Source organism: Brachyhypopomus gauderio, chromosome 14 (assembly GCF_052324685.1).
Source record: "Brachyhypopomus gauderio isolate BG-103 chromosome 14, BGAUD_0.2, whole genome shotgun sequence".
NCBI lineage: Eukaryota > Metazoa > Chordata > Actinopteri > Gymnotiformes > Hypopomidae > Brachyhypopomus > Brachyhypopomus gauderio.
In genome coordinates, this window is record NC_135224.1 from 11,766,109 (window position 1) to 11,782,698 (window position 16,590).

General features: G+C 42.4%; 1 protein-coding gene across 2 annotated transcripts; it reads left to right on the forward strand.

Annotated features, from left to right (window-relative positions):
* Positions 1-11,853: 11,853 nt before the first annotated feature.
* znf16l (zinc finger protein 16 like) lies at positions 11,854-16,388 on the forward strand. 2 transcript variants are annotated; one of them, XM_076973214.1, is made up of 3 exons: positions 11,854-12,626; positions 12,935-13,132; positions 14,497-16,388. In XM_076973214.1, the coding sequence occupies exons 1-3, from the start codon at positions 11,885-11,887 to the stop codon at positions 15,210-15,212; spliced, it is 1,656 nt and encodes a 551-aa protein (XP_076829329.1). In that variant the 5' UTR covers positions 11,854-11,884; the 3' UTR covers positions 15,213-16,388. The 2 variants fall into 2 exon arrangements, with proteins under 2 accessions (XP_076829329.1, XP_076829328.1); XM_076973213.1 differs by having other exon boundaries at positions 11,857-12,689; positions 14,497-16,387.
* Positions 16,389-16,590: the final 202 nt, after the last annotated feature.

A 16,590-nucleotide genomic window follows, 5' to 3' on the forward strand; every position in this document is an offset into this window, starting at 1 on the left:
GGAGCATGTTTATTTTGCATATATATCTGTCACTGTCCCTGTATGTATGCATGTTCTTGTGTTTCCATTTTTGCCCATGCCCCTTCCCGTCACTATGCCCATGTTCATCCCCGTGACTGTGTCCCACCCTTCTGTGCAGGTCTGCAGTGCAACATAACAGTAATGAAACAAGCAACAAGTGCGACAAATGGCAGATGAACACACACCCTGTCAGGACTGGCTCGGATGTTGTTCCTCCAGTTGCCACTGGAGGCACCCGAGTCAGTCCTAAACTTAATCGGCATAATCAACAGTGATTCGTCTCAGCTGTTTTCTTGGCTTCTCAAGGGAGCTTGTGGAGAAGAATCACTGCTGAATCGTTTTGGTCTCATGCTGGCTCATTCTCAGCCAGTCTCTTGTCTATGGTGGAGTGTTGCGTTGCCTGGTGTCTTGCCACCTCTTTCTCTTACTCTCTCTCTTGTTCTCTTTACTTATTGGTGTGTCTATCTCTTGCGCCACTATCTGGCCTATTTCCCCAAGCTATTTCTCTTTCTATCAATTTGTTTTGGGAAGATTTTATTTTGTTGAGGCATTTGCCTGCTGCCAGTCACTTCCCCTGGCATTGGTAGTTTCATTTTTCATGCATCTTTTCGTTTTGCGCATCATGTATTACGTGTTGTTTTGTTTATTACTCAGGGCTGTTTGTGTGTTCACTCCTTGGCTCTGCCTTACGCATTTCTGTAGCTAACCAGCACTTGAGTCCACCCTTCTCTCTGTTTATATACGCGGTGTGTACATCTCTGTAACTCACCACATTACAGAACGATTCAGCCAAAACATAGATCCAGCCACTAAACAGGAAACAGCAGAGTTAAGAGCTGCCCTCACCAACCAGGGACATTGCTTGGCAGCCACAACCAAGCTCTACAGAAGATTATGAAGCAGCTTAATGACGTGACTGTCTCAAGCTCCCAAATAAGCTTTTTACCATCCCTCCTCAGGGGGTGTAGTGGCTCTGCACCTCTTGCGCTTATGTCAAGGGAAGATGTCAGTAGCTGACTACTCTCCAGAATTTTGAACACTGGCTTCAGAAAGATGCCCCGAGTTACAGGGAAAAGGAGCGACCCACCAGTAACAAGGGAGGTCCTGGCGGGTCCTGTCTCAAACCCTCCTAACAACGGGTTATACATCCATGTTTCACTTACCTGGTGAGGGGAGGAAGATAGGCGATAGTTGGCGTTCATCAATTCAGGTGCCACTGCCAATTTTATAAATATTTCTTTAGCCAAATAACTAGGGTTCCACTCACCAACCTAGATAAACCGCTGTCTGTGGCGGCTGTTGATGAACGTACCTTAACATCAGGTGAAGTCAACAAGCAGACCATACCGCTTGATATGAGCATTGGGGGGTCATAGGGAACAACTTACCCTTTATGTTATCATTGTGCTGCAGATGCGTCTCATCTTGGGTTTTCCTTGACTCCAACGCCACAATCCTGAGGTGGATTGGCTTTCCCGTACTGTCCGGAATTGGGGAGCCATCTGCAAGGAAACCTGCTTAAAAAATGGCCTCAAAACCACTACCGGTCGATTACCACGACCTCGTTGAGGTTTTTAGCAAGAAAAAAGCCAAAGCCATAGATCTACTTCCGGGTTCTAGCCTCCCTTGGGGCCGTCTCTTCTCTTTGGTCATTCTGGAACGTAGAGCCATGGAAAAGTACATACAGGAGGCCCTGGTGGGTTTTTTCTTTGTGGGGAAAAAAGACGGGGGACTAAAACCTTGCATTGACTACTGGGGGCTCAATAAGATAACTGTCAAGGACCGTCACCCTCTACCCCTCATGGCTACCTCCCTTGAGGCCCTCCACCAGGCCATGATTTTTACTAGGCTCTATCTGAGGAGCGCCTACAATTTAGTCAGGGTAAGAGAGGGTGACGAGTGGAAGACCGCTTTTATAACTCCGTCTGGCCACTATGAGTCATGCCCTCTGGTTTAATGAATGCCCCAGCCATATTCCTGCGCTTCATTAGGGGGCCGAGCACCCCTTCCTTGTCTAGACTGATCATAAAAACCTGGCTTACCTCCAGCAGCCTAAGTGCCTGAACCCCAGACAGGCCAGGTGGTTCTTGATTTTTGGACGCTTTGAATTTACACTCTAAGCCTGATGCTCTGTCCTGCCAATGGGAGTAGCTCCCTGACACCTCTGAGCCCGACACCGTACTTCCAGCATCCAAAATAGTGGCACCTGTATAGTGGGCTGTGGAAACCGAGGTGAAACAATCTCTTACCCGTGATCCTGGGCCTGGTGGTGGTCCCTCCGGTCGTTTTTTTCACCCTAGGTTAAGGAAGAAAGTCATGGAGTGGGGTCACAACTCACCTTTTGCTGCTCATCCTGGGTCACGTCGTACACTTAAGCTCCTTCAGGGTAGGTTTTGGTGGCCCGCGATAGAGCAGGAGGTCTGTCGGTTTGTCTCTGCATGTGAGACGTGCAAAAGAAACAAGGCAACTCATATCAAACCTGCCGGTTTACTACGCCCGCTCCCCATTCCTTCAAGGCCTTGGATTCATGTGTCCTTGGACTTCGTCACTGGGTTAACTCACTCCCAGTGTAACACCACCATTCTAGTCATTGTAGATCAGTTTCCAAAAACTGCGAGATTCCTGGCTTTACCTCAGCTTCCCTCGGCCCGTGAGACCGCCTCCCTTTTCTTGCATCACATAGTCCAGCACCATGGCTTTCCTACTGACGTGGTGTCCGAAAGAGGACCCCAATTCACCAGTCGCTTTTGGGGTGCTTTCCTAGGGGCCAAAGTCAGTTTGTCGTCTGGATTTCATCCCCAGACTAAAGGCTTGGTACTAACCAGGACCTTGAGCAGACGCTCAGGTGTTTGGCTTCCTCCAACCCCTCCTCCTGGTCTGATCAGCTTCTATGGGCAGAGTTTGCTCATAACACCCTGTGGCACTCGGCCCTCTGGATTTCCCCCGTACACACCCATACAGGACCACACCCACAAACACACTCAGAGCCCCTCACCAATTGGGGCTCCCGGAGCGCTGGGAGGAAGCGCTCCTTAGTGCGGGACTCTGTCACAGTCCACCCTTGACTCCTCCCTTGGGTATGTTTGTGTCTATGTGCATGTGTGTTTGTTGGTGAGGTTCTGTATGTGTGTGTTAATCTGCCATTTGTCACCTGTTGCTGGTGTCGTTATTTGTTTCACTTGTGTCTTGTTATAATAGTAAATGATAATATTATTTAATGTGTGTCGATGTTGTGCTTGTCACTTATCTTTGTTAGAGGCTAGTCCCTGCTACATGTCTGTGTGTTTAGTGTGGTTAAATAAACGTACGTTGAGCGCTAATCGTTCAATAAAGTAAATATTACTAAAACATATTAGCTATATTTTACACCTAGACCTCATTTTAAGTTAGAAAATACTATGTTAAATATATTTGTAATGACTCCCCTGTATTGAGAGGAAGAACATTCAAGAGGCAGGATTGATAACACATAAGCTTCTTTTATTAAGTGAAAACAACATCCAGCATTACAAAACAGGACAAATTTAAATGAAGTGCTTTTACTGACTGCTTCCGCATTTCTTTCCCTTAGGTTCTAGAGCTTGTAGCACAACACACACACACACACACACACACACACACACACACACACACACACACACACACACACACACCTACACACCTTCTCACTTTCTGTGGATTGCACAGCAATATACAAGTGTATCCATTAACAATCCACTGGTTCTCATCAGGTGGTGCTAAAACACCACCAACTCTGCCCTTTATCAACGAAAGTGTCCTTTGAAACTTCGGTTAAAAAAAAAATTATAATTATAATTAACATTTTACTAAGGTCGGTTTGAATTGATCTTTTGAAAACCTGAGCGATTAAAAACAATGCCCTGAAATGAGCCACCACCTCGCACACACCCGACCTCTCTCTTCCTTTGTCACACCAGATGCGCTGCAGCAGCAGTTCAGTTCAGCGAGTGGAAGGAAGCGTCCTCAGCACAGCACGCACGGTCACAGATAGACTTCTTCTCCCGTGCCCCACCAGCCAGGTGAAATCATTTTGTTGTGCAGTAAAATGTCTCATACAGCACCAAACTACTAAGCATTTTTAGCCGACTGGTCACCTGATAAACTAGTCGCTCTAGCCCAAATCAATGATAGATAACGTGAGGATGACCACATACAAATAATTAAGGTAGAGTTTGCAAATCTATGTGTTAAGCTGAACGTTTTCTGTTGTATAGGTTTTGTTAGGCAACATAAATTAACACATTCATTTGTGAAAGAAGAAACGGGAAGTTCCCCATTACCTGTGAAAAATGCCCATCTGCATTCATGTAATGACAACACTCTATATAACTCCTTCTCCTACTTTTTGGTCGTTTTATTGTCTTAATTGTAGGCCTATATTGATTAAATAATTCCAAAATATATGCAACAAAGCCTGCAGACAGTGGAGGGTAAACAGAAGTTAACTGAAGAACTTAACAAGGACTGTATATAGTTAATATTGGATATGGATTTTATCAGTTGGTGGTGTGACTTTTTTCCGTTGAAAACTCACGTTTAGAGAATGTTACAAATAAAAGTCAAATTTCATTCAACATATGCGTGTCATTTTTTTATATAATGAAGTGTTCCACGTGTGCTAAAAAGCACCCTTTTCCCCCCTGAGCACTTGCCCTCCAAGATGTCTGTGCACGCCACTGACCCACAACATTGGTGGCTGCATTATCTTTACCTTCGATGATTTAAAAAGTGTGCATAAATATGTATAAAATTGCAAGACACTGTCTTCAAATAGACACACAGAAAGACTTTGAGGGAAATGGATCAATGGAGTACTGTGGAAGAACTTGAGAACATGTTGTTTTGCCATGAGTGTGTTGCAGGTGTTGTCTTGAGATGACAATGAACTTAACCTTTCCTGATGTTGTAGCAAAGAATGATAAAAAAAGAAACTGGTAGCTGGTAATTTTTGTGTGGTTTGTTATGGCCTCCCCCTCCTAGCATTACAGTTTCTCAAGTCCTGTGAAATATCTCAAAGGCATTGTTGTGGTAATGCTGTATGCATGTATCCAGGGTGGCCGCGGGTCCTTAAAAAGTCTTAAATGGTATTAAATTTCATTTTTGTCAAATAAGGCCTTGAAAAGTCTTATTTTGTCTTAAATTTTCAACCACAATGTCTTAAATTTGCGGAGCTAAATTTAGGGATGAATAATTCCGTTAGCGGTGTGTTGAACTTAAATATTGCTCGCAAGTATTTCGGGCTTAACGAGCACCGGTAGTTGTTGGACTGGCGGGATCATAATTTCATGCGGGCTGTATGTACGTTAACGTCTGTTCGGAGAGATGGGGAAATGCAAACTTAGCCAGAAATGGTTGGAAGACCCGACATATTCTTGGTGGCTCAGAGCTGTCACAGATACCAGCGAGGCTCGTCAGCAGCAGCCTGCAATATCTACGTTTTGCCCAACAAGAGAACCATTCAGTCGAGCTCTGCTCAACGTCGCATTCACGCTGTAGGCTATGCGGCTCTACCAATACTTTGAAGGCTTAGGTAATATGGGCGCTAAAAACAGTTAAGAGTCACCAGTCATACAGATCCAACGAAGGAATTGACTCATTGTTTAAAACCATGTTCCCTGATGCCGCCTTCAAGTCTGGTTTATACTTTCGCGAGTGACCGTAGCGCGTGAACCTCCGCGAACGGCGGGACCGTTGCAGTGTTGTCCGAAACGATATATGTGTTAGTATAAAGAAACACTCCTCAAAACAGGGGAAGGAACATTTACCTGACCAATTTAATGTTACTTTGTGTTCCAAGTTTGACAAGTGCTGAAATTTAGGCTAAAGTACTTAAAAATGCTTGAAATTGTAACTGCTTCATTTCACAACAAATATCTGTCTGACTGAACAGTTCTCTTTACGTTAACAAATACGAGCCTCTTGTAATTCCAGGACGAAACATGAGAGAACGTGAATACGTTAAGATTGGGCGTTTTGAAAATAAACAACCATTAAATAATGTGATAAAAAAGCGAATTATTTCGAGTATATGTATAAATATTTTACTTATTTAAGTTTAATGTGCTGGGATATATAGAAATGGACCATGAAAGTGACGTACAAATGATTTAATTCCATCTTGTTACGGTGTATGAACCCTGCAAACATGACTTGGTTAATTGCAAGCCGCTTGCGCATGGGCGAAACCACCGCGATTACGTCATTTTCGACGCAGCGGCTGACGAGCGGCTCGCGCGCTGTCGTACACCTCTCGAAATTTGTAAAAACTTCGCGCGCGCCGCGCTTCAGCGCAATTAACCAAGTCATGTTTGCAGGGTTCATACACCTTAACAAGATGGAATTAAATCATTTGTACGTCACTTTCAAGGTTAAGTATAAACCAGTTATAATAATAATTTACTTGCTGAACAAGCCGAAGGGAAAGCAGGAACCCTGATGGCCAAAGTGATCACAAAATCAAACATCCTTAGAAAGAGTTTCAGAGAAAAAGTAGCAGAACTGAAAGGGGTTGAGCATGAGCTGGAGTGTGGATCAGAAAAACAGGAAAATGGCCTAGTGTGTGTGTGTGTGTGTGTGTGTGTGTGTGTGTGTATGGTATGATGCTGTTGTCAGTGTTTGAATTTTGTTTTGTATAAAGTTTCATTGTGTATACTGTACAGTGAAAAAAATGTAATGTTTGTGTCTTGTATTGTCCGTCTTGTGCATTAACATTTGAAGTTTTCAAGCAGCTAGATTAATTAATGTAAATAATCAGTTGGTTTTTGTGCTTTATTTTAACGTGTATGATCTTGCGAGTTGGTCTTAATTTTATTTGGAAAACGGTATTAAAAAGTCTTAAAATGTCTTAATTTTCCCTTGGTCAAACCTGTAGACACCCTGGTATCAGAATACTCTAGAATTTTTTGAATTTTTTTTTTTCTAATAATTTGTAATAATATACTATAATATATATCAAGGGTTGAAGGCAGAGCAGGAAAATATGTGGAAGGCAACAGTGGTTCCTGGGGTAATAGGAGCACTAGCAGCTGTGACACCCAATCTAGGGCAGAGTCTCCAACAGATCCTAGTGAACAACACCAGAGATTTCTTTCCAGAAGAGACCTGGAAACAGCTGAGATACTCCACTGGACCCTCGGGCTGCCAGGGTTGTGGTAAAGGACCCAAGCATGAAGGATAAAGTAAGGAAAAATAATTGTAATTTAAAATTTAAAATAATTTGTAAATAACAATCAGGCAGTAATGCAGTTGGGAAAGGGCAAGATGTTGTCTAAATGGCGTATGAACGTATATTTAACAATATTTTATTCAATAACAGTATTACTATATATAGTAACAGTATTACTATGCTGGGCTTAAGGTGGCTTCTGTTGAGGCTACCAGTTACACCATCCTTCAAAAAGAGCAGCTCCCACAACACAAATGTCACAGTAGGCCGGTCCCAGCCATGAGGGAGACACCCATGCTCACACGTACACACACCCATGCACATGACCACTCATCCCAACTCACTCCTTCTCTCTCAGTCTCCCTCCTACTGACACTTCCTCATCAGCTGTTCCACATTACACTGTAATCACTGTTATTAAGCCTTCCTGTCCTCCAGTGCTGGACATTGCTCAGTCTTATGAGGAATAGGAGGAAGAACGCACATCTGCACTCCGTTGTCTGTGCCATCGTCATTAAGAGTCTATTGTCTGCGTGCATAACGCCTCCTTGTTTACTGCTACAGCGCTTACACGCTTTTCGTGTTTTGTGAGTCTTTACCCGTTCTATGGACATTAAGTTTGAGACACTGTCTACCTCGCTTGCTCCTTTACTCCCTCCGTCACAACAGAAGATGATGTGCAGAGCTACTAGGAGGTCAGGTTTATTTGCTGTGGATAGAGCACTTTTGGGTTGACCCAGTCTCCAATGTATAATTCTGTCCAGACCAAGTGTGTGTATTTTAAATACCTAGATAAACAGAAAATCCAGTCATATAGAAAATTCAACAAAATCAAAAATCTTGCCAAGTGACTTTCTGGCAATCATGTTTAATGCATTTGTGAAGCAAGATACATGCTGTACCTAATCTATAAACCTCTTAACTTACCTCACATTCCCCACTTTGCCACAAGTTTGTCATAGGTTTCAGCAAGTTGATCAGATGCCTCTATGGGTTACCTCTATGGGTTAGAGGTAGCTTACTCATCACAGAAAGAACAGTTCATCAAAAGACTATGCCCTCTGTATAATGCCACAGACCCAAACCTCTAAAGACATGCTTTGCACTTAGACATATGGGCTAGGGACAGGTGAAATACAAATATAGTTTTATTTAATGTAGTGTATATTTATTGCTTACTGTCGGTTTAGTGTAGTGAATAAAGATGTACACAAGCAAACAGCATCCGAAGGCTAAATCCAAAATATCGTAGAGGAAAAGACAGAAAGGGTGAAATGCTAATAATACAGCAAACACCAGACTCAATGCAGTGTCACTGAAGGCTCTGTGAAGGCTCAATACAGGCTCACAAAGACTTCACTTAGACTTGGCAGATTTCACTTCAACTTTGAAGAAGGACTTTGCTCACACGACTCCACCTAACATATTACATGAGTATTGTGAGCAGGAATTTTTTGGGGGGTCATGTCTCCCTCATCCACACAAAACTATGCTTATGCATAGCTTATACTTAACAGATAAGCATTGATAGCAAAAATGTATAATATAACTGAGGAAAGAGTGACCTCCTCAGGAGAGAAGGTGGATTGCCAGTGCCGGTACTCCAAAATAATTACATTCTTAATAATTCTTGAATAATTACATAATTACATTACACTGATTTTCAGTGAACTGGGTTTCTGTACACCCTAAATGCAGCTGGTATTGATTTAAACTTTTTCTCCTGACTTTTAATTACAAAACCTTCACACCAAAACATTTATGCATGAAGCAAATGTCATAAATGTGTGACAACAAAGTAATCCATGTGTGATCAGATCTTCAGTGGCTTACAATATATTATCTAAAGTACATAATCACTGTAAATGACAGCAGAGTAAGAAGCGTTGCTTAACAAAACCATTGTGGCATTGTCAATTAGTGCAAAGAGCAAGGTAATTCTGCTTCAAATAAAACAACAGTTGTGAACAACAATGGTTTCACAAACAGAACAAGCGAAATGTTAACTGAGGCCACTGAACCTAATTAGCCTGAACAGTCAGGATGCAGTGCACACAGCAAGCCACCAAAATGCCTTCACATTTCATGCTCTTGCAAGGTCCCCTCGCTTGCACGAGGTGTGGGTGGGTGTTTGTGGTCACACGGTCAAAGGGCCATAAAGGGGAATTTTACCTCTTTATGAAAAGACCTGTTATTTTTCCAGTGCATGGCAGGTTTGTTTGTGTATTTGTGTCTCTATGTAGTCTAGACTTTCTCACTGATGTAAAAAAATAACAAGAACACACAAAAGTACAGCACTACAAAAGCCTACAACAGTCTGAAGTTTATTAGAACATTTACATTTTATTTTTTTCCTTAAAATTAAAACATTCATTATCTGAGTACATGGTATTTACATGGATTTATATTGTATTTATATCTTTGAATTAATTTACAGCAATTGAATTTAATTACAGCACATCATCAAATCTGTGCAATGCTTCACTCTACTTTTGATTGAGTGAATTACAATTACTTTCTGGAGTCAACTTCCAGTGATATCATGATTCAGATATACACATATACATTAGATTAGACATATTGGAACAAAGTAGAAATGTATTTGCTATATTACTTTACTACTGGTGGAAGACATTAGAGGTTAATTTGTCCATTGATAAAGTTTATAAATGTTTTGCACTAGGTGCAAGTGGCATTACAATCCTGGAAAATATGATCTCACGTTATCTTGACCTATTCTGGATTTTGGATTTGATTATTGTCAGGTGTAATGAAATGACACAGTCAGCCATCTATTCCACTTAAGATTTCACACTCAAAACCAAAGAACACAACAGACAGCCAGAACTAGATCTACATTGAAAGGATTTAAAGGAAACACTAGACCATGCACATTCAGCAATGCCATAATGTTAAGCAATGTTGCTTTTAAAAAAGCAATGTTAATTACAAATATAAAACACATAATGTACACTAAAATCATCTGTAGGCAATAACTGTTAATAGAAGAATAGATTATTTATTTCTCCTGCAGCTGTTTTGGCCTTGTTACGGTACGCGGGGCTCCCCCTGCTGGTTGTTGTTGTGTTGTGTTCGTCCCTTAATTTGGATCATGTCACGGGATTTTTGGTTTGCGCACTTTATTCATTAAATCCTCCTTTTTCTCTGAGACTTGGCGTGATCGCTTCCTTTTTATTTCACACTCCCTGCCCATCACAGGCCTGCTTCCATTTGTACTCTTGCCGGATAAATTGAGGGCAACATACTTCATCACTTCTGGGTCTTCTTCATTTTCCTCCTGATGGTTAATGTACTTAAAACAGTATAAACAATGGGGTTTTAGTATGACAATGAGATCATTTTAGAAAGTGTATCATAGGAGAAAGTAAGTGTGCAAAAATAATGCTATTTGCGTTTGTGTTTTTATGTGGATGGTATACCTTCACACATGAAAGGAGCTGCACAAGGCCCATTGGGATTGAAGGTTCATTAAACTGAGGTGACAGTTCAGATTGTAAAAGAAAAACATGTTTGAAGAATAAACTGAAGTGTATTTGATCTGGTTATTGCAAAAATCAAAAGAATCCCCCAAAATGTATGATTTTCCTTTGCAGTTGCATTGGCTACAATCTCTGCCAGCAAATGTTCTTACAGACTGGCGTTAATACAGCGCAAAGGCTATGAAAATATATAGTGTGGGTGTTAATTCTTTCAATTCAAGCCCTCTTGGCTTTGGTTTTTGCTTCTTTTTGTGTTTATTTTTACACTATTTGCTTAACATTCCTCCACGCGCACGATGTCACAGAATATAAAAGTGTTAGAAAGGAGCACAGTGAGGATTCAGGCCTGGCACAGACATTGAGCTTACTGGGTATAGTCATCGGACATGACACTCTCTGCACTAGTGTGAATTGGTTAGGAAAATGCATCGAGGCTCAGTAAGATGTATTGTGCCATCCAACTGGCACAGTACGTAAAACAACACCTGACCCCCCCCCCCCTCACAAAAGAAGAACAAAGGAATGGAGAAGCACAAAACAGAGGCTTTAGCTCAGAGTTACATTACACCCTCAACACCCACTGCCTCGGCCAGCACCTTTTGTGTTACAAAGACAGAGAAGGCTTTATCCGTTATTCCCCGAGAGATACTCAGAACACCAAACAGTATTCACACAACACCTATAACATTATTTGTATTATAGGAAGAGTGGGGGTAGCAGTGCTTCTGGCCATGATGAGTTCTTGGCTCGCCTATGTGGCCTAGCAACAGCTTCCTCAGTCATCCAGACATTCATTAAACATGGTCCTGAGGGTGAACGTGTTTCTTTTTTTTTTTTACTGAAAACTGGAAAATGTGAGTAGCCATGAAAACAGTTAAAGGAGGATAAAGTCCACATGTATTATGTTTTATTCAATGCAACAGCACTTTTAGTTTCTGAACATTAAACCCACAAGTTAGCTATTTTGAAATAAAAGCTTTAAAATGAACAACACAAATCCCTGAATGATTGCAATAAAGAATCATAAAGAAGAGCACAGACAGATTTTTAAAGTTACGTTTCTTTTCAAATTATTATGCATTACTGAAGGAACAATGACTCAAAGCAAACAGCGAGCAAAGAGGGCGCTGGTAGGCAAATCAACTTCCTGTGTAGAAGGAAGTTGTATCAGAACTCTATGGTGCTGGAGCACCTTCGGCGTCTTTTGGTGTTTAACGTTAGATTTCGAGTTTTAAATATGAGCCGTAAAAGGAACCATAGTTTTATGGAAACGGGACAGTCATCCGAATCTCAAAACACATTAATGGATACAACTGGACCCTCAGCTCGTTCCGACGAGAATTTCTCCGAACTCGATTCCGACGAGGAATTGGTGTGCTCCGTAAGCGAAATAACTGAGCACCTCGGTAGAAACATAACCGTGGTACTCGAAGCGGCCCTTTCCGAAATACGAAAAATAGTAAGTGTGCGAATAAGGGTTCTTAAAATGGAACTGAAAGAGAAAACCGACGAGATTGAACTTCTTAAAGCGAGACTTGAATCGGTGGAAAAAGACGGAAGAGAGTTAAGCCTGCTGACAACAGAGCCTTCCACATTTATAAGGAAATCAGATCTTCATCCCGGTCAAAAGCACAACGTCGATCAAAAGAAAACAAAACTGGGCGCTCCTGTTGTTAAAAAGGAAAACATCAATGCCATTTGTGACTATCTGATGAAGGACAAAAATTCGCGGGGTGGTGCTGAAGTGGATAGCGACCAAAACAACCAGGCCTATAACCCTGATCGAAACATCCGTCATGACCCGCATCCGCACGCGTCCCTCAGCCTTTGGACAGACGGCGGTATCGGTGGTGGGGGTTCTGGGGACTCGGTGACTGACACGGCAGCAGAGGACATCTTCAGCATGCTTCCCTCCGGTAGTAAGCGCCTTTATGACTACGAATGGATGGCAGGAGTGGAACTGAACTCCACTGAATTTAAAGGTAACGGTCTAGACCGAAATGCAAGATTATGCGATGCAATATAGAATATAAACCTGCATTCTAGCAATTCTTTTTAATATAGTCCTGCAACGCTGTGCTGTTCCTACCTTAATTGTGAAAATTTGACTCCATGAAACTTGGTAATAAAAATGATATCTATTTGCGTTGGTAGTTTTTATTTTTAATCTTGGAAAACTGTGGGGGATAAAAAAAAAATCCTTCCTAAATCTTCGTTGCTGTCACAGGTGAATCTGAATCAAAGTGTGGGAATGTCACAGCGGCAAGAGACAGAGCTGAAGAAGAGGAAGGACCTGATGATGGGAGGGAGGGACTGGGGTCAGTCCCCAACACCCCCTCCACTCCATTTGCTCTGGATGCCCATGGCTCCCCAGCAGAGAGCAGGAGCAGCCCTGCAGGTGACAGCATGGAGCGGTTAGATCCAGGTTAGTCCTGCCAGCCTCTGACTGGTGCTGGAGATTCTAGTGAGCCTCCTCACTAAATGTAGACACAATCACATGCTTTTACAAAGGTCCTTCTAAATGACATGTCACAACAAGACATTGATTTTGTGTGACGTATTGTGGGGAGGAGATTGTTGAAATGGTGTGTACAGTGTGGCAAGAGTGAGGCAAAAAGCCAAGACGCTAAGCAGTAAAATAAAAATGTATTCGTCTGTTCAGCAAAATAGTGGATTTAGTGCTAGTAGAAACAAATAGCACACACGGCCAAACACAAACGTACAAGAACTGACAAAGACGTAGACACACACACACTTAAATATACAGACACAAACAAGACATGTGCAACACAAACAAGACATGTGCAACACATAACGTTGACGAGACGGGGGACAGTTGACATGAACAACAACGACACACATACCACACCACAGTCATGCAGTCATGGCCTGGCGGTTAGGGAACTGCTCTTGTGACCGGAGGGTCGTGAGTTCGATTCCCAGACAGGCCATGACTGAGGTGCCCTTGAGCAAGGCGCCTAACCCTAACTGCTCCCTGGGCGCCGGGCTAGGGCTGCCCACCACTTTGGGTACGTGTGATCCACAGCCCCCTAGTAATCACTAGTGTGTGTGAGTTCTAACTGCACAGATGGGTTAAAAGCGGAGGACAAATTTCGATTGGGGTGTAAAAATCACAATTGACAAAATATGGCACATTTCATTTCATACCACATTACAGCATGTGGACCGCACACATACAAACACTGGTACACGTGGACCCAGACAGACAAACACACAAAGATACGCCCAAGCGCGGAGTCTGGGGATGTACCGCGACATGTTGCTACATAAAAAACAGCCTTGTTAGGAAACCTGTGAGGACATCATCTTTACGTGTTACCAACTGCATAAAACAACACTCTTGAATGCCTGTAAAACTGATCTTGGCAAAACTTGTTTGGCAAAACTTGGCAAAAGATTGTTTGATAAATTGACTATATTTTGCTCAAAAAGATGTGTGTGCCATGCGGGCATTTACTTTCTGTAGGTGGATAAGGATCTCCATAAAGCTCTGTGTCTCTTAGGTATCTAACGTTACACTGAAGTCTTTGCAGTGTTGATCTGCAACCTTAATTCAGGGTCACGTTTTTGGATATAAATTCTAGATAATACTTACATTATTTTTGAATATTCATAACCATTGTATCATTTCATGACTTTACAGAGATTACGGAGTCAATAAAATAAAGAGATATGGCACAGATACTATTGTAGTTACTATAAATAAATAAGATTATTAAGATTATTCATCTTATTTATTGTTCATCCTATATAACCTCTGTGTTCCAGGCCAACACTTCTCTGCTCACACCTTCATCTGCCCGTTCTGCGGATCTCTCTGCCCTGACTCTTTATTCCTGGAGGAGCACTTGAAGCTAATGCACCGGGACGAGAGTTCCCAGACCCTGCAGTCCACCCCAGGCGGCTCCTCCTCCTCCCCCCGCAGGGAGGCTGACGAGGTTGGGCCAGGGCGGGCCGTTCCGGAGACTCCACCCATTCGCCCAGCCCGCGAGAAGAAAGCGGAGGGCGGCTACGAGTGCGGCGACTGCGGCCGGCGCTTCAACTACCTGGGCAACCTGCGCCAGCACCAGCGCATCCATACGGGAGAGAAGCCGTTCGCCTGCCCCGAGTGCGGCGAGCGCTTCCGCCATGCCGCCCGTCTCAAGAGCCACCGGCTCAGCCACAGCGGTGCGCAGAGCCCCTTCCCCTGTCCGCAGTGCGGCAAGGGCTTCCCCGTGCTGTCCGGACTCAAGCGGCACCAGCGCGTGCACACGGGCGAGAGCCCCTACGCCTGCCCACAGTGCGGCCGGCGCTTCAAGGAGCTGGGCAACCTGTACACACACATGCGCATCCACAGCGGCGCCACGCCCTACTCCTGCTACCAATGCGGACGCAGCTTCCGCCACCTGGGGACTTACAAGAGTCACCGGTGCACACCTGCCACCCAGCTGCCCAGCGGACACAACCCAGCATGGGCTCAAGAGGACAAGGTGCAGACTGGATAACACAACTGTGCTGGCATGTCCCATTCAATACGGTACTGCCAAGGTGCATCAGTCCGGCAGCTGTATGGGGAAAAAATCCAGAGTCATTAGTGTTGAAGGCTTATGGGTTATGAATGATTGGACTGACATAGGATGTTATTAAAGGATGGATGGACCGACATAGGATGTTAATAAAGGATGGATGGACTGACATAGGATACTAATAAAGGATGGATGGACTGACATAGGATGTTAATAAAGGATGAATGGCAGAATGGAAAGGAATGGAGGAAGTGTCCCTCTTCTCTTTCTGGTGCGCATAAGCTTCAAACACTTTTGACTAGCACAAACAAATTTAGCTGACTGAATTATTTGTTTATTTTCTCACTAGAAGAAAACTGCATATGCTGCTTTAACACTGGTTCAGTAATCAAAGAGACATGCGGTATTAAAATACTCTCGCATTGAATATGAATTGTATATGCCAAACATGGACATGAAAGCTCGCATGTTCATTTTTGAGAGAACCATACTTATGTGAGGGTACTGCACACCTGTTGCTATTAATATTGAAAGTTTTATAGTTTGTTCTATGTCCTATTTTTAATGTTAGAACAATGTATTGCTAGTTAATTTAATCTGATTTCTGTTTCAACTCTGCAAACCATCTTAGTTTAAAGTGCAGTGTCACCTGTTGTTCTATGGGTGTCCTTGCGAGAGTGAGCACACATTCGACCAGTAGTGCCACCCACTGGGCTTTATGCTTTATTGCATTAACTACTTTTTTGGTTAATTTGGCAATACATTGAACTGCCTGTTGCAATTGTAAGTATTAGCTTTACCAGTGTGCTACTTTAACTGTAGTCATGTAATTCACACTATTAACACCTTATTTTATGTATTTTTTAACAACTAGGTTTAACCAATAATGTGAAAAAAAACTGTGGAAAATAAAACTGTTAAAATGACTTTTAAAAACATGTAAAGACTGTTATGTAGTTATTTACATTCTATGAAGAAATAAATCATTTATTCATTTAAGTTACAAAACAAGAACATTATAGGATTTATCAAAATCTATACACAGTGTATCTCAAATGTATGACTGTTAAATAAGATGAGGTACAGTTCGACAGTGATCAAATAACACATTTGACTGGTCTTGACTAGTCATTGCCAACTTAATTATAACTATAATAAACATTCTTGTTCTATGATCTGGAGCACAAGTGTTTTTATGTCTGTACTAAATGAATATTATTTTGATTATTAATGCATGTTGAAAATATTTCTATCATAGATAAAACATTCTGAAGAAGGATTTTTAATACATACTTTCATGTGGAGCTCAAGTCTGGAAGTTTTTCTGGAGTTTTTCCAGCCAGGTTACAGAGCAGGT

Excerpts from the sequence above, each read along its gene's own strand:
- znf16l (XM_076973213.1), top strand. The coding sequence starts at position 11,885 with ATGGTGCTGGAGCACCTTCGGCGTCTTTTGGTGTTTAACGTTAGATTT. Across the intron at positions 12,690-12,934 it reads GAACTCCACTGAATTTAAAG|GTGAATCTGAATCAAAGTGT; the intron begins GTAACGGTCTAG and ends TTGCTGTCACAG. Across the intron at positions 13,133-14,496 it reads CATGGAGCGGTTAGATCCAG|GCCAACACTTCTCTGCTCAC; the intron begins GTTAGTCCTGCC and ends TCTGTGTTCCAG.